A 19,029-nucleotide genomic window follows, 5' to 3' on the forward strand; every position below is an offset into this window, starting at 1 on the left:
CTGGAAGCATGTCCCAGCAATGGATTATGAAGAAGATGGAAACGAGATAATATATACCTCTTTGTAAGGGGTAGTTATTGTCAGAGCATGTCACGTTTATAGAGGACAATTAGATAATACCTCACATGCAYTCTCCGTGGAAACTGCAACAATAGAGTTTAAAGACCAAAATCTAGAGGCTGGCATGTAATGCATCTGAGGCTGTTTTTCAGGTTTTATGAACATTGTGCTTCCTGCATTAGAACTGGGATGAGGTCAGCACTTCATATTAATTCCTTCTTACTTTATTCKTTCAGCTTGAAAGTGTCCTGTGAAGACTAGGCACTCATATTCTGTATTTCTAGAAACACTTTGAAGCTAGATGATAAAAAAAAAGGTAGACTCTAATAGTTCAGATGGAGAAGAAGGCTTAAGACTTGGTTTCTTTTGCTGGTTTTGTTTCATAGACAGTAGCTTGGAGTTGACTTGAAAATGTTCATCCTGTTGATTAGTAGCATGTCTTCAYGCTCAGACAAGGCAATCACTGAGATCAAGAGAGGTGCAGATGCCAGTGTTGTACTGCTGAACAATGTCAGACTCAAGAAATATGAAGTAGAGGGAAGATTTTCACCTCTTAGAGCATCTGCAGCTATTTTCTAAATTAATTCAAAGAATATCCTTTCTCTATGAATAGACATGAATTAATTTTTTTAAAAACCCCACAAGCAGATGAACCAAAAATAAAAACAGAATAACCCATTACCCATCATGTGCCAGAGGGTGCATCCAGTAATTATGAGAATTGGCAAAATAGTAATTTGTGGTTGGAAAAAGAAATCACCCACTCACTTCATCTTTAACAGCTGCTTTTGGAAATGGGTTGGTTTGGGTCCATTTCTAATGTGACAGAATGCTGTATGAAATGCCAAATTAACAAGGAAYACAGTCATAATGAAACTAGGAAGTTGCCTTCATCAGCAACACCAYATAGGTCTTTACAAATCATTGGTTTTGATCTTCATGCATGGAAAGRAATATTACCTCTATCTGGTGCAGGCAGACAGCTGCTTCTTATATCTGTCACCAGATAGGAGATAACACCTTTYCTGTCTYTGGCATTTGGGGTTATCAGAGAGCYCTTTCATCTATTCAGCATCCATAAGATGAGAAAGAAACCATTTTTCACTGTTACATGGAAATATGTCATGTTGTGGGGACTAGCATGCATGAAATGCAATGTTTTGTAGTTTAAGAACATGATTTCTTACTGTAGCCGACATGCAGCACAGACAGGACCACCACAGGTTCAAAATGCATTCCAGGTGTGCGACAGGAACAGGGTTTATCCTATTGCAGGGGAATGGCAGATGCCTGTATTGCTCAGGGACCTTGAGACAAGTCTGAGCAAAGGCTGCTGGTACAGCTGCAAAGAAGGATCATACTYTGGGGGAGAGGAAGGGCTTTATGTTTTGGGTTTTTTGTTGTTTTTTTTTTTAAATCATATGTGCTAGTTTACATGAACATTAATTCACAATTTAGTAATTTGTACAGGGTTTTTGATAGCATGGCAAAAGCAGCCAGGATGTGAGAACTAAAAGGAAKTTTTGCTTAATAATGATTTCCATATATTTTGTGTTCTTTTGCAAATCCTTGATGGAGGAGGGGTTGTTTTATCTGAAAGTTATTTGAATTTTCCACTGTATTTGCAATGCTACACTTAGCTCCTCTTGAGGTTGACTTCAGCAGAATTAGACCAGCATGGAGCTTTTGAAACTCTCCTGGACTTCTGTACTGTGCTTTACAGTAGTACAGTGCCTCACACTGATTAAAAGCTGGGGATCAGATCTTCCCCTGATGCAAGTTATCAGCATAATTCTATTTGGAAATGTTTACTTTGTGATTGTGTGTGTCTTTCATTCTTTTTGATCTTYTTATGCATCCATAACCATAGGGCTGGGATTTATACGATGGGACTSCCTCTGTCGTTCTGTGGGATTTTTCACTCTGCAGACACTCCRTAGCTTTGAAGGACTTCAGATCTTGAGCAAAATGAGTTCACTGATGTGTCCCAGGAGAGAYTGTTGACTAGTCTGTAGATGTAATTTTATGACAATGGATTGTATTTTGAGTTAATGTTTATGCACCATATGGTACATTGTCAAGTTTCATTGTATTTATGAAGATCTCAATAAAGTGAAGTAAAAATAAAAATACATGTTCAGGCCCGGACTGTTTTCAAGAAAAGTAACAAGTGCCTCTAGATTTTTCCTTTTAATTTAAACTTGCCCAGAAAGTATAACAACAGGTAACAATAACAGTAAGACTGTTCTGGGCCAGAGATAAAACATAGGAAGTTCCAGAAGTAGTACAGAAATATTTAGGACTATAATCAGGCAGCCTGTTTAAAGGTATCTTACTTAGGTACTGMAAGCATCAGGTTTCCTAAAATCATAGAATCACRAAATCACAGAATGGGTCAGGTTTGAAGKGGYCACAGTGGGTCAATCTAAAATTTCTGAGTCCAATCTTTCTGCTCCATCAGGGTCATCSCAGAGCACATGGCACAGCATTGTGACCAGAYATTTYTTGAATACCTCCAGTGAGGGAGACTCCAAATCTCTCTGGACAATCTGTTCTGGTGCTCAGTCATCTGCACAGTAAAGCAGTTCCTCCTTGTGTTCAGGTGGAACTTGATGTGCATCAGTTTGTGCCCATTGCCTCTTTTCCTATTACTTGGCACCACTGAGCAGAGCCTGGCTCCATCCTCTTGACACCCTCCCTTCAGACACTCATAGACATTGATGAGCAGGCCCAGCTCACTCAGCCTTTTCTTGTARGAAAGATGCTCCAGTCCCTTAATCATCTTTATGGCCCCCCCAGTGGATCTTCTCCTGGAGCTCCACATCTCTCTTTTACTGAGGAGCCYAGCTGGACACAGCACTCCAAGGCATAACCTCACTAGGGCTGAAAATGAGACAAGTATTGCATTAATTTCTTAAGAAATTKTAGTTCCTGGATCAGTGGATCCTCCATCCCTGGCAGGTGCTGCTACCACCTGTTGTGGTGCTCTGTCTGGTGCAGAATACAGCCCACAGCTTCTTACTCACTGGTGCTCCTGTGGGCTTATTGCAAAGTGTCTTATGACAAAGCAGCAAGCAAATGAGGGTACAGGAAACCTAAGAAGTAATCTGTGAAAACATAAATGAATAATCCATTTCATGTAGGTAAAAAAATGCACAATACTCACATTCCCACCTTGGTTTAAAACATCGCAAGAAATTCAAGGAACAAAGTAAATAGCTCACTTGGAGAATTCTTTCCAGTCAAATTTAATTACTTCTTACTGTGGTCATTACCAATTTGTTTAGTTTCTCTTGGCAAAGTACTGGGKGGAAATCTTCAAATGGGCCATTAAACATGGAAATCCTTTTCCTTAGCATATTCCTAGTGCAGTGCATGTGCTGCTGAGAAACTTAACATATTAAAAATATAAGAGGTATCACATGTATTTGTGAGTCCATGTACAGAGAAAACGGAAGGGGGAATTTAAACCTGGTTGCCTCTCTTCCCCACTTTCACAGTGTAATACATCCCCTCCAAATGAATTGCCTCCACTGAGGCAATGTGCCTGCATGGGAGCCACCAAGGTCTGTAGCATTCTACAAGTGTTGAAAATCACACAGTAAAATCCATTGCAAGGACCAGGCATAAAAGATACAAGCATGTAATTAATTTTATGAATGCAAATAGTCCACTGACTTTCTGGGAGACCACTGGCTCATTGTGCCGAGTACACTAAGCGCGTCAGTAAAGCTTTTCAAGTCGGAGCTTTTTGACTATTAAATCCTTRGCATTTATGTAAATATGTATTGAGCACAATACATTTCAATCCCAGTGGAACTCTCTGGGTGCCCATATGGTCATCCAAACTATTAATGTTTTTATCCTTTTGTTGCAAGTGTTCAGAATTAACAAGATAAATGGGTCACTTGCAAGAAATGCCAGAAGTTGGTTCTGGCAGTTATTTCATTTTCCTTTTCATCTTTGCCCAGAATTAGATATTCAATTAAGAATAGCTTAATTACAGAACAAATATGTGCAGGGGGGAGGGTRTCTGTAAAATTGGAGCATGAAGAGTAGTTCACACTTGGAATATGTCTACTGTAATTTGCAATAAAAGAGAAATTTGTATTTTCAGTGGTGGAAAGGGCATTACTGGTATTCCTTTTTGTRTAGAACAATTAGGTAGTTTCTTTGTACCATGCCTAGACCACAAGTAGCACAAAATTCAAATCAGATCTTCATGGATCTTCATGAAGCCAACAGCCATATTTGTAACTGCTGATTGACAAGAAAAAGGATTTTCAGCGATGTTTGCAAGGCAAGAACAGAAAAAGTAACCTAAACAACTGAGCTGTTAATTAAATATTCATCACAAAAGCAGGGGCAAGAAAGGCATTCACTTTGGTTCAGGGATATAAACTGCACAGATACACCAAAGTGTTTTACAGTGAAGTACTCATCTGTGAGAAACAAAGTGAAATATTTTTCTTGAAAAATAAAGCACCCTCTGCAGAAATGTGACAGGTTTTGGTCATGTAGTYTTCCCACGCTCAATAATTTTTCTGTCTGAGCAAGAAAAACAAGATTTCCCTCTCTTTCCTGCTTTTAAATCCTCTCCACATCCCCATGCTGAATCATGAAACATGTCTATAATATATTTCATAAGGCAAGCAGAGGTTCATCAATTCCATCTTTGCAGATTTCCTTGAGAATTTTGAAGGGCTTTAAGAAACAACTTGCATTAAGTGAACATTAAAAGTTCAGCTCTGCCTCATTCAGTAATGCCAAGAAACCCTTCTTGTATGATGGGTCCCCCTGATGCCCAGCAAGGAACAGACTCTGCCACAAAGCTTGTGCCATCTGTGGCAAAAACCACTGTGTTCCACCTGACTCTAGAGATCCCACCAAGATAATACACCCCAAGCATCTGGCTCTTATCCTAACCAAGTGCTGCATCCGCAGTCTAAGTGACCCTGTAGAAGCCATCTTCATGAGTCCTCTGAGAGACTCAGYCACCCATAGCCTTAACTGTAGCTCAGTCATCACTTCTGCTACCACACAATTCAAACCCTAAAATGTACGTGAGTGCCTTTGTACGCTGCTGAGAAATGCATTCCTTGGCAGGCCTTGCAGACACAGAGACCAAGAGTACRCATCTGGGGTTGGTGATGCTGTGGGAAAAGAGACACAGAGAGATCAGCAGCACCTCAGCCCAGGAGTTAACAGAGGTCTTTTTCATCCCTTTAACATCAGCTGAGGATCTGAGGCAGAAAAAAATTCATTCTCCTTCAGTCTCAATGAGGAATCATTGTGGACTAAACACTGTTATTTATAGTATCAATTTGCCTTTAGGCGAGGAGCAAAATACAATGAGTTTGAGCCTTCTTGCTTATAGTCTTGGAAAGGCATGAGACACCAGAAATTCTGCTATTAACAAAGAAAAAAAAACAATCTGTTCCACTTCAATACTACTGCTTTCTTCCATTTCTACAAAAATATATGACCATGCCACCATGAGCAGGCATTAAATGGGAAATTACTGATACTCAGGGAAGGAACATCCTTTTACAAGACTACATTATTTAATGGCAAGTTTCCTGACAGTTGCCATGCCCCAGAATAASATTGCATTGGGAATAAGAAGTGTTTTTAGGGATGTTGCTCCTGGGGACCACTGAGTTGCACAAAGTTTTCAAGAAAAGTTCCTCATGGAAGCACACATTCAGATGACAAAAGCTGTTATCACAAAGACCCTGAAGCATTTATTTCACTGTTTTTACTTACCTTGCTTCTTGCTGTTTTAATGCACATGTGGATGAAAAGCATCCTGATGGTCAAATTTCTGTCGGATTTCTTTTGCTATTGCCTCATTGCAGGTGTACTAATAACTCTGCAAGTTTCTTTAACAATGTCTTGATACTATCCCTAAGCACTGTTGATCCTTGATGGCAGAACTTAATTGCAGGAGACATCTGGCACCATTAGTTTTGAATTTGTGGCTTGAGAATTCACCTACAAACACAATTCTGGTTGCCACAGGAATTGGTCCATCATGTTCTATCACCTCTTTGTCACATAAACAAAAATGTAACTGATCTGTATAGTAGATGGAATTTCTTAAAGCAAAAACTCCAGGCAGGACTTTAGCTGCTGGATCATAGCCTGTCCCCATTTTCTCTTTGTGTTCCATGGCAGAGACATTGTGGGGAGGTTCCCTCAAATTATATTGAGAGGGAGGAAGGAGGGGCAGGAAGCTTTTCCCCACATTTACTCACCAGCAAAACATGGGTTGTAAATAATGTCCTCCTGATTTTGCTGAGAATAACTTGCTGTTTAGCACGTGCCAAGAGCATGGTGGGCATACTTATATRCAGAGGGCTTCTCAGTCTTTACTTTAAAATGATGCAGATTTTGAAATCTTTCAAGGATTTCAGTGGGAAATATCTGAGAGAGGTTCCCTGCTACATTTTATTTCCCCAGGATAAAACAATTAATTAAGCCTAAAGACCTAAGTACGGAGCAGCAGTAACAGGAAGTGTGAACTACTTGCTTAAGCCTCAGAGCTCCAAATGCCTTTCCTAATGAGTCTGTTTGTCATGAAAAAAGAAAGAAGTGTTCTTTAAAAGAGCAGTGAAAATACTGGGCCAACAGAGGATCTATGCAGTGTTTTGACAGAATAACTTTCATGCAGCACTAAATCATTAAGTTCAGCAAAATGGTGAAGGAAAGGTTTGCTATAATCCATAGCCTGGAGTGAGGTCACCAGCTAAACTGACTTCTTGACAAGAGCCTCGACTGATCAGAAAGTGTCCTTGATAGAGATCAGCATTCTTTTACTTAAACAGGTCTTTCAAGCCTGTGGAGGAAAAAATGCATTAGCTTGACTTGCTTGGACATATAGTATATGGCCGTCAGCACTGTGAAACCTTTTGTGAGTTATAAAATTATTAACTGACCATTCAGTTTCTAGAATGTTGCATTAGTGGCAGCAATCGGCTCCTCAGAGAGGAGGCAGCAGAGTGTGAAACCTGAATTCAAGCAACAGAGAGGCTGAAAGAATAATTAAAACCAGAAATAATTTGGAACTGCCAGAAATTAAATTCAAGGTTTGCAATATAGTAATAATATCTGTATTTATGTAGACATGTGTGCATGAACGTGTRTGTAATGACAATGGCATAGTTTCCAAACAGAAAGATGGTTGCCAAATATTGTTCTCCAGCTATCATAATTTTCCAGAGTGAATTGTTTTTAAATAGTCTCTAAGGACTTCTGGTCATAAATATTTCTAAAGAATATGCACTTAACTCATGTCAATCAATATCATAAAGCAGCCCTACAGTTAAAATAGCAAAGTAGAGAACTCATGARCTAAACCTTGATGTTTCTTGTACCTTAGGCTCCAGATCTGCATCTTGTAGGGTAACAGTATTTCTGATTTCAAAAGGTGTGCATCCCAGTCTTACATTTTTATATAGAATGTAAGAAGATGAAATWCTTTATAGCATATTTGCCCATTGAGGAAACTCATTTGCCTTGAGGAAAAAAAACATCCTCTTATGAATTGCCTTTAACTTTACAGGATACTGCATTTCTGAGAACCAGGATCTCTTCTGAATATTTCAAAGGACTACCAGAGGACCTATTTTTTCTCAAGGGACCCAAATTACTGTGTTTGGACTTTTAAATCAGTCCTAGTATACGGATGTGGACTTCAGGTAGAATGAGCAATGCAAAGAACTTGTTTGGACTTGGCATCTCCTTGTATTTTTGGGGACTGATGGACCTTACTACAACTGTGCTGTCAGGAAGTGCCAGGCCCCTCACTGACAGGCAAGAAGACAACCTGTCAGACAAGCTGCATCAGCGTATGAAGAGGAGCTGGGTGTGGAACCAGTTTTTTGTTCTGGAGGAATACACAGGAACAGACCCTCTCTACGTTGGGAAGGTAAGAGTCACAGTGGGAGGATGGCTGGAAGAGTGTATCCATGTGTGTATCTGCAGATTGTGGTGAAACACAGGATGTCTCCTCAAGTGCCTTTGCCTTCTTTCTGGCAGTGAATTTATCTGCATTAATTTCACTTCTGCTCCCAAGAGCTATTGCCCCATGTCACCTTTGGGAATAATTTCTGTTTCAAGAGGCTGTCAATATATTTTCCTATTTCAAAGAGATCTGCTGCATCAATCATCATCTGTAATTTGAGGTAGTGCTAGAAAATCTGMAGTGATCTTTCCAGGGACTCCTATGATGTCAAGGCAAAGCAAGGTTATATTGATATATAAGGATTAGGAAAGAAAGGAAGAGTTTGTGATCATGCTTCTGTCCATGATTCAATCAGCTAGAAGCTGCAATTTAAAATCAAATTAAATAGCCAATTTCCCTTGAAAACTGACATTTCAATTTTTGTTTTCTGCAAGTATCTAGGGTCAGAGTATCTTCTGGCTTACTACATCTTGACTGCAGGTTAATTCTGTGGACTGCACAGAAGYTGTTCCAGATCGAGAAGGATAAAGGGACAGCTCATTAAATCCAACTAAGAAGGGTCCTATTTTTGGATCCCTTATACTSCAAAAATCTACCTATCCATACAGATATGTGTAAAATGTATTCCTGAGCTCATTCTATATGCTTGGTAGTGTTTTGCATTTACTTTTCTGTCTTTCCTTGAGGAAGCAGCTGATGGAAATCAGACCACTGATATCTGCCATCACAATCTGCCTCATTATAACCATCCTCCCTTTTTGTTTTTAAAGAGCCTGAATTGTTGATTGTGTATTGACCTTGTTACTGAAAGTTTTATGGTCAGAATCAAGTTTGCTTCTATCTACACCAAGGTGACAAATCTGGACAAAAATGGGGAGGGAGAGAGTTAATATGCTTAAGTGTTTGAACAACACAATCAAGATTTTATATGCATAGAATATCAGATGCAGCTATGACAAGKGGAAACTACACATAGGTATGTATGAAAATAAAGAACTTAGAAAGGATGTCAGAAAACAATTCTTTCACATTTCRTTGCTTATTTTTCATGTAATATAGTCTCCCTTTTTCCTTCCAAGCTGTTCATCTGCAGGGGAAAAAAAAATCCAGAGGCCCAGTTTGAACTCATATTTATCATTCTACAACCCCATAGAGCTAAACTGTGCTCTCAGCCACACCAGTATAAATCAAAATGAATCCACAGGCTTCAAAAGACCTCCTCCTGATTTATCCCTGCATGACTGACAGCAAGATGTGCTCTCCTTCCTCCCATAGCGATGGCATTACTGGTGATTGCCTCCAGATGAGACCTCATTAGTCTTCATTCATCTGTGCACCTAGCTTTTCAGCCCTTGATATCTCTATTGATTAAAGAAATTAATATTTGTTTCCATGCRATTCCCAGCTTCAGAACAAGGGCCAGACATATTTCACACTCTGAGTTACATCCGAAATTACTTCAGGCTTCCACTTACGAGCTGAATCTTAGCTGAAACGAACACGGGGAGAAACCAGCTCATCTTTCAGAGCTGCCAGTGTCATTCGCAGCACACACGCTTGGCACAGTCAGCAGCACTCCCGAGCGTGCCACCACTCGCCTCTGCCCAGGGCAAGGACACCGRGACGGCTCCTCATGGCCTGTGCCCGCCATCCCAAGGGCCAGGCTGCCGACAGGGRGCTTCTCCAAGGCTGCCAGCGCGATGGCTGCGCTCGCACCGGGGTGCACAAGGGCTAATTAGCTCCCGTGGCTAACAGGGCCAATTAGTGCCCAGCGCTGCTGAGCYGACACGGCTGGATGGCTCCGAAGGCCTCCCAGCTCGGCAGGCTCCATGTAGTCCCAGCATCAGGGAAATCTGGTGAAAGGGGCCTTTGGGGCTCACTTCTCCCATGTAAAGATGTAAACTTCCATCTTGTCCCATCGTCATTCAGGTGAGGAGCAGCCAGCCGAGCCATGGGATGAGCGCTGTGGGGGCTCCATGAGGCAAAGGTTTTCCCGGCCTCACCCAGCCACAGGCTGCAGCCTCCCACAATTCGGTGCCAGCCTGGGTTTGTGCTGCCTGAGTCTTAGGGATCCTTAGGAAAGGGGTCAGCAGGGAATAGACTGTGGGGTGAATTAATTGTTGTGGCAGGTCAGAAGTTTTTCAGCCCAAGTCACCCCAGGCTGACTCAAAAATAGGTCTGGAAAGGCTGGCACCGAGTGGGGTGAGGTGCGACAGGGCGTCCAGCCTGCTGCTCACACCAGCCCCCCAAAACAGCCCTGGGTGCCGTGCCAGCACAGCCAGGGCCTCTTCTGATGGTACCACCCACAGCATCCTGAAACATCCTGAAACATCCTGAAACATCCTGAAACATCCTCACAGCCAGGTCTTGCTTTTATCCATCTACTGTCTCCAAGCCCCTGTCAGAAGAAGAAAGAATGCACAGCACAGAGCCGGTCACACAGCTGGTTCTGGCTGGTTCTGTGTGACTGGAGCAACCAAAAAAAGCACCTTACCATAGGTCCAGGCTTGCCTAATATGATTTTCAAGGCTGCTACGATTCTGTGAACTTTCCTAGACAACTGTTAAGGCAAGGTGCAAAATACCTTCTGGACAGGAAAATGAAAGAAACTTCCTGATGTGAAGTCAGTACAAATTTTGCTTTTCTCCAGTGTTCATGATAGTGATTTAAAGTACTTCAGCTTCAGAGGGTTCCTAGTCCTGTCACAGATAAATACAAGGCTTCAGTTTTCCTAGAGGTAGCCATTAGTGGCTAATAGGACAAACTAGGGAAACCAAAGCCCCTTCATTTGCTACAGCAGGTATTTTCCACATTCATTGAGCAGCCTACACTGTGTCAGTAATTTAACTKGGGACAGACTTCACCACTTTGCTGTGCTGGAGACTCCCTAACCCTGTTTCAAAGGAAAGAAGYATTTGAACCACAGCAGCTGAATAAATGAATAAAATGCAACCTCTCCACAGACTATCAATGCACATCAACCACACTCACTCATGCATTCTTACAAAAATCCCCTGCAGGTGCAACCTCCCTAGAAGCAGAGAAGGGAGAAGCACACCAAGGATGGAGTCACAGACTGGTTAGCAGAGCTGTGTGAGTCCTCCCCTGAGCTGCTTACTGCAGCACTACTCGCTTCCACATGCCCTTTGCCAGGAAATGTGTCATTCCAATGCAGATGTACCATTCTTATTTCTTTKTATTATTCTTAYCAAAAGAAGMAACCCRGGTTGACACAGTTTAAAATTTCTCRGGAGTTATCAGCTTTATTCCTCCAATAATCCATTTTTAATATGGAGGAAAATGTACAAATTAATTCCTCCTACTCTGTATCAGCCACATGGCAGCACAATTTATTACACTGCCTATAAAACAGAGCCAACTTAAAACTAGATCACCTTTCCAACACAGTGACTTTTACACTCCAAACTACAGCATCCTGAYATTAGATTTGGTGTGAGCTTCAGTCCCTCCAGACACCAAATTCTTTCAGATTTACTGCAGTCTGGCAGTATTATGTCTTTTATACCCTTTTTTGCTTTGTCTAGAAAGTGTGGGTTATACAAGAAGCTGCAAAAGTGCTGCTAGCATTTCTTATTGCCTAGCCTTGGTTGAGACCCAATGTTTCTAACAAATCACAGTTAGACAGAGATCCTCTTGTGCTCCCAAATTCTTAATTGTGTGCCATGTTCATTCCTTGTCTGCTCCCTTCACAACTGCATTTATTCCAAACAGGGATTTGGAGAGAAGGTAATTTACCCCATGAGTCTGATTCATTATTTTCTTCTAAGTATTCTCAAAATTCCTGAACACTACTGCTATTTCAAAAAATGCTTCCTTCCTTCTTTCTCTTTTCCATCTTCTTTTTCTCCTTCTTCTTCATTCTATTTTCCTGTTCCTTTTCCCTTTTTCTTTTTCCTTTTTCTTTTTCCTTTTTTTCTTTTTCCTTTTTTCCTTTTTTTCTTTGTCATTTTTCTCTTTCATTTCTGTTTCATTTTTCTTTGCCCTTTCTTTGACTTTAAATTTAACTTTGACTTTTGCTTTCCTTTTTTTTTTTCTCCTTTTCCTTATTTAATGAGGACTTGTTGGYGTTCCAAAACACATTTTCTTCCATCAGGCCCAGCTCTAATTCCCCAATCAGGTCTGACATCTGTATCTGTCTCAGCAGCTGCATACTTTCAGTGGTGCACTAATGCACTAAAATAAATGCCCAAGATGTAGCTTAGTGKTTCTGAATCACTTTGAAAAGCTATAATAGTGTCCTCCTTCTGGAAGTATCCTGTTTACTAGCTCCTACAGTGATAATCTCTGAGTTATGGGTGTTTAGGGTAAGTAATGACAACCACTGCCTTTTTTTAAATTCATCACAAGATGGTGTTTCCTGAAGATATGCCAGTTTGCACTCCTGGTGCCTGCATGTGAATTAATACACATGGCAGCCATCAAAATTTAACTGCTTACCACTGCCAAATTTTTCTGGGCTTGTTCTTCCACCGTTCAGCAAATACATCACCTGAGAGCTGCCAGCTTTCTTCCAAAGAATCGATGTTTCTCAGATGCAATAGCCACTGCAGGGGCGGAGGAGCAAGTGAAATACCAGTGACCCAAGACAGCCATTGTCACAACCTGCGCCTTCAGTTCTTGCAGCCACACTGCAGTGCTGCTGCCCTAAAACTCACTGTCCCAGCAGCCACKTGGAGTCCATGGGCCACCTCCATGCAGACCTGCCTGCAGGCTGGAATTTGCCATGGAAAACCATGGGATCCCACCTCAGCTGAAAGCAGCATTGCCCTAAAACCAGGAGTGGGTCCAAGTTTTGCATGTGACCTACCTGAGAGGCAAGTAAGGGACACAACCTTCAGGGAATGAGCATCTTCTGACCAGACCCTTCGCTAGGGGAAAAGGTATTTCTGCTCCCTAGTCAAGGGGATCATCTGCCCTAAAACAGCAGAAGAGCTSCTTCATTTCCACTAGAAAAGTTTCTCTCAGACAAGTAATTTTGTCCACACCCCTATTAAATGTTTTCTGATGTAATAAATTATTGCATAGGTTCTTTATGGTTTTTAAACAGCTCAGAGATGAGATTTCTTCTTTCTTTCTTGAGAGAATAGCCTGTAATCAAATRTATGAAGTTTGACTTCTGATTTTTAACACAAATTATCCATTTCTGTTTGGACTCTTTTTGMAAATCCCACCAATCCTCTGCTCATATGTTCATTTTATTATTCTGAATTTTTTTTCTCTCCAGTACAAATGTTTACCTATGTTTGGCCCCATCCTCCAAAATTGTTCCCATATGTCCTTTAAGCTCATCAAAGCCTTAAACACWCACTGAATTCTGACCATATTTCTAAGATTATTTGCTCATGTATGCATTTTAAAATGTGCTTAATTGAATCCAGCACACTTTCACTATTTTTTTTTGTTTTGTTTTGTGTGGTTTTGTTATTGCTTATCCTTTATTCATCTCCCAAAATGATAATCACTGGAAAACAGTATTCAGATCTAAACCATTTGGATTATTGCACCTCAAGTCTATTGTCTTCCTGTCTTTTGGGACTGAATGAATACCATCTTTGGGCATTGGCCTTTATGCTCTGATCCTCAAAAGCATGGAAGTATGAGCATACCATTGTGGATTTTCATAGCGTGAGTGAAATTAAGCAATTTGATTGCATGTGATAGTCATTCCAGTATTTTGTGGGAACCAGGTGTTTAACATAATGTAGTCCCCAAAATGATTTGTTTCCCTGTTTTAGATTATAATTAGTACTGAGTTTACTTTTGTTCTGTTCTGTTGTATTCACAGCTATCTGTGGCTGCTCAGAAYTAATTAGCAGTCATGCAATAAATCCATTTGCTAATTTCCTAGAAAATCTGGGATGGTTCTCATCTCTATAGCCTGCYATGAGCATAAGCAACTGTTTCTTGCTGCTTACCTTACCTATTGTTCGACAATATTCCTTCCTAAAAATGTAGGGATCCAGACTAATTTTGTTATTAAAATTTAATGGAAAAAAACCTAAAATATTTATGAATCATGACATTTATCTCCCATTCTGCTTTCCCCTGGATTCCAAAGGGATTTGTTTTATTTGCCCCAACATTATTCTACCCCTGTAATATTTGACTCCTCTTAAGCCATGTGAGCAAGCACAGTCTGCAKCTTTGCTGACCTCACTTTATCCCAAGCCTTCTCAGTGGCCACTGCAACCAGGCAAAAGATCATTATTGTGTTAAAGGAGATTCCAAAAAGGCACAGAGCCTGTTCCTGTTTGGGTGCCTCTGCCTTTTCTTTTGGCACAGCTGTGGGTGCAGAAACAGGAAGACAGGAGAGGGTTTTTATTTGCAACTGTGCGATACAGACTTTACTATTTGCCTCTTTCAGCAAAGCGCGTTCATTAAAACCAGCTTGTGCATCCCTACAGTGAGACCAGAATGCTCAAGGTTATCACGTGTTTCCCAGCAGCTGCTTACCCAGCTCATGGTCTRATTGAATCCTGTTCCTTTCCACAGCTCCACTCTGACATGGACAGGGGAGATGGTTCGATCAAATACATCCTCTCAGGAGAGGGAGCTGGCATTGTGTTCACGATTGATGATACGACAGGGGACATTCATGCCATTCAGCGGCTGGACCGGGAAGAAAGGTCACAGTACACCCTCAGAGCTCAGGCTCTGGACAGGMGGACAGGCCGGCCGATGGAACCAGAGTCAGAGTTCATCATCAAAATCCAAGACATCAATGACAATGAACCCAAGTTCCTGGATGGACCTTACGTAGCCTCTGTTCCAGAAATGTCACCTGTGGGTAAGGCAGATTTTGTGGACTCTCTTTCTCGTATATGCAAAAATTGGAGATAGTCACCAAAACAAAAATTTCCTGACTCCTTGAGCTCAGCTTCTGCCCCTTGCGCAGGAGCTGTGGGACAGAGGAGCTTACCCTGGGGTACCTGGTTGCTGTGGGAAAGGGACAGCAGGCTTCACATCAGCATCAGTAGCGCCCATCTGAAAGAAAACCTGCCAAGGGAAGCCCAAGAGCTGAAAAAAAGTGTGATTCAAACATGCCATGCTCAGACAATTTGTAGTAGCATAGTGCCCCTTCTCCTCTGACATCAGATGGTAGAAATAGTAATGACCATTAGGCAGACATTAACATACTGAAAATAACACAGTCTTAACAACCTAATCAAGTTCATACTGTTAGCTCAAATACTGTCCAGGAGCCCTTGAAAAGATGGAGACATGAAAACAATCATTAGCTCCTTCTAATCCTTGTAAACCTGCACTAMACAAAGTTCACTGAATCCTGAGATTCTGRTACTATTTGCCTTCCACTTTTAGKGAATGGGATCACATTGACGACAGTCCTGTTATTGCAATGCAGAAGACAAACAGCAGCTTTCCTATCTACACAAGTCAGGAGAAATAATTTCCATATAGGAAATCAAATAATCACATAAAATACTCTTTTTCTGGACTTTTTTTCTTTCTTTTTGAGTTGTTTCGTTGCTTATTGCTTTTTGGCTCTGTGACATCACTGCAGAGATAATAATACCATATAAATTTCATGTGTTGAAGTTACAGATATGCTTCAACTTCTCATACTTCAAAATTATGTTGACATAAAGCTAGAGAGAAGCATCAAATACAAAAGTTCCAGTCAGAAATAATGTTTCTTAATGGTAATGGCTAGCTTGAATTCTGATTTATCTTCAARTGCTTATCTAGTAACATTGGATTTGTTTCTAACACAAAACATTATGTAGAAGGCTATATACATTCATAAAGGCATTGTCTGACATTTTAAGGAGTCAAAACTCACACATATTTCAGTTGCACCTCACCTTCTCCTTGTTCTTGATAAATTACATCACCTGCAAGCCATTACTAGCTTCAGAGGAAGCAGACCTTGAAAACCAATTGAAAAAAGAAATATATATGCCTTTGTGTGGGTTCCAAAAGGCACTTCAGCAGTGCATAATCTCTAGGCCATGCAATTTAAACTGCAATCCCACAGAGAGATTATCTCAGACACATCCATTSATGCTCAATGTTTGTGTGCAATTTCTATCCCTCAGTCAACATACAACATCTATCGGCCTGCTGCAACAGTTCATCATTTATGTCAGCAGAGCCATGGAACTTCTTTGGGCTGCCTCCTAATAACATTCAAAATCAAGACAAGGGGAAAAGAAGCAAGCAGWATATAATTACCATCTCTCTGTCAACCATAACAAAATGCTGTTCGTTCAGCAATTCTGTAACTGTAGTCCATAGAGTACTCACTCTTTTATATCTCTTTATAGATGYGTGATGAATTAATACCTATTAATTCCTTTAGCGCTAATGAGCTACAAGTGTGAGCAATAAGTGCAAGTCCTACGAGCATCAAATGAAAAAGTTCTGTGTGGGAAAGCTCCTGTAAGGCATGCCAATTTACTTTGAACTGTGTACTTTTCCTGCCAGCTCTTTATYCCACAAGGTCTTACCTTGATGGTTTTTTTGTCAGGCACCTCTGTTATCCAGGTGACAGCGACAGATGCTGATGACCCAACCTATGGGAACAGCGCRAGAGTAGTGTACAGTATTCTCCAAGGACAGCCATATTTCTCTGTGGACTCTCGGACAGGTATGTTATTTCATCAGGGAATGAGTCAGTGTGAAAACCAAAGAGAAAAAGTTGCAAGCAGAAAGAGAGGGCAGTGCATCATAGCTGTGGTCAGAGAAATGTGTTTCTGTGGCTTGGAGCCAAAACAGAACAGCACTGTGCRAGGGGTAAAGTAATGCTGTGGTAGTGAGCTCCAGAAGAAGAACATGTATTTTCCGGTGATATATTCCTCTGAATGACCATATTCTGCAACTCAGGATCTGGATGGGTTTGGAGCTGTAAATACTCTTGCTGACTTCTGTCATTGAAAAATGTCTTCAACAGATCTAGTTGATAACAAAGCTTAGAGGCGAAAAAAAATCTATGAACCAGCCAGGACTGGAAAGTGCAAGCTAAAGGATGCAGTTATCTGGAGTAGTTTTACCTAAGGGTGCTCTTGTTAATAACCTTACATCTATCTATAGGACACCCTCTCCATTTTGCTTGCTTTCTCTCTCTTTTCTGTATATATCCAACGTTTATATTCAAAAGTAGAATCTGACAGATTTTGACAGTTTCTAAAGGGCATCTGTAGTGCTAAGGTCAGAAACTCATGAGACSATAGTCACTACAGAGCCCTAGGGGACAATGTAGGAAGAACACTGAATAATGTACTTCTGAAGTTAGCAGCTTATGGGGTAGGTGCTCTAKCCAAAGACAAACTTGTATGTGGCATGCTATTTTCTCATAATTTTTGTTTCTATTTATGATATAAATAGACTACTAATGTTCTTTTGCAATCAGGTAATCAACCACAGACAAATAAGGGARTAATTATAAATTTGCTGAGTACCAAGTGATTTCTAAGAAAGCAAAGGACCAATTCAAGGGTCAGATCCACTACAGATTTAACCACTAGAATGCAACTTAYGTAGAAGATAGGCCCTTAAGTCCAAAATCATGTACTTTATTGGTATTTAACCCAGAAAAAGGTCTTTTTCTCCTCTTACTAACTTTCCAGTCACTTAGACCTGCATCTTTGGACAGGTTCAGAGATGCCTCACCTTTAGCTGCCTCAGTCAGCAATCCCATTTAGGATAAGCACTGTYGTGAGCCCAAAACCATTTCCCCATCACAAGCACAGGACTGTAATCAGCTTCCCCCGTGCAAACTCACCTGTGRGATTGGGTAGCCCACAAAATGCAACTGCAGCTCTGACATTCTTCTAGAACAAAACTAGGACATAAATAACCAATAGCTCCTTTGTATTGATAGATGGTGATTAAAACACCCAATAGTGAATGACTCGTTTCAGTACAGTCCTCCTCTTGAAGCATTTAGAGTCCTCACCTAGTCCTTCCCAACACAGCCTCTTGGTTCCAGAGGTGTGCTCCTATTCTATTCTGTCCTTGTCCTCACAGGTGTTGAAAAACTGKCTGTGTGAAAGCACAGCATCAAAGRAAAGCTGAGCRATTCCTCCTCCCTYTTTCCAGAATACTTTACAGCCTGACTACAACCATATTCCCCTAGATGAAAGGTCTCCCACTTCCTAAGAAACCATCTGGCTGTTATAGAAAAGAAAGAACATCACCTATGATCTTTGCTGTTTTTTTAAGASCACAAACCTCACTCAGTTTAGTGAAAGAAGTGGTTGCAGMACTTTTATTTGGAAGTTTTGAAGGYCTGAACCTCTTCCATAGCCTTTGCCATAGCCCTAAGGATGGGTTTAATGTTCACCACCATCCTTAGTATTTCTTTGCTGACTGGTTGTATGCAGCAGCATCAGGTGCTCCCTGCACTGCATTGCTGCTCCTCTGGGTAGCTGATCTGGCTCTGTGTCCTGGGCTAGCCCTCCTCTAGGGACCRGAGGCCCCAAAGATAGGCATGGCAGAGCCTGGGGTTTAGGCACTGATGTCTTTTTTTAGGTCAATCCAGGAGTGGAAAATCCTTACAAAATGTTCATATATGGAGAAAATACTTCTGAAAATGCTAAATATTTTCATACCTTATTTATATATCCWTGGGAGCTGAGGAACTACCTCACAGGAGGCACTCATCTTTGCAGGATGGGTCTCTGAAGGACTCCATGCAGGAAGATTAAAATAGCGCACTGCRAGTTGTTCCGTATCGGTCACTATTTCTTTCCTTCACACACAGTGATAATTGCCAAGGCAATATCTTTTTACTGCTTTTTTATTAAACCCATACATTGTCTTTCTGCTAAAAATAAAGACTAAATGCAGATCAATCAAGTTAATAGTGTCCTGATGTGCAAGYGCTGCGTGTTGAGCCGTGCGACTGGGATGGTGCCCGGCGCTGACACACACTTGCCCCCACCCGCAAGGGCAATCCAACTAGCAAGGGAGTGTCCCCGGGCAGCCCATCCCGGCTGCACTACCRGCTGCTCGATGGAGTA

The 19,029-nt window shown here is 41.2% G+C and overlaps 1 protein-coding gene across 1 annotated transcript in view; it reads left to right on the plus strand.

The window, feature by feature from the left end:
* CDH20 (cadherin 20) overlaps positions 1 to 19,029 on the plus strand; it is a 117,119-nt gene that overhangs the window by 71,704 nt on the left and 26,386 nt on the right. The window contains exons 2-4 of the mRNA XM_057373152.1: positions 7,625 to 7,990; positions 14,540 to 14,834; positions 16,536 to 16,655. Of these exons, the coding sequence (XP_057229135.1) occupies positions 7,748 to 7,990; positions 14,540 to 14,834; positions 16,536 to 16,655 (658 nt within the window). The 5' untranslated portion in view covers positions 7,625 to 7,747. The remainder of the gene's footprint in view (positions 1 to 7,624; positions 7,991 to 14,539; positions 14,835 to 16,535; positions 16,656 to 19,029) is intronic.

This window comes from Malurus melanocephalus, unplaced genomic scaffold, assembly GCF_030028575.1.
Source record: "Malurus melanocephalus ecotype Western Australia unplaced genomic scaffold, MMel_1.1 scaffold_187, whole genome shotgun sequence".
Lineage (NCBI taxonomy): Eukaryota > Metazoa > Chordata > Aves > Passeriformes > Maluridae > Malurus > Malurus melanocephalus.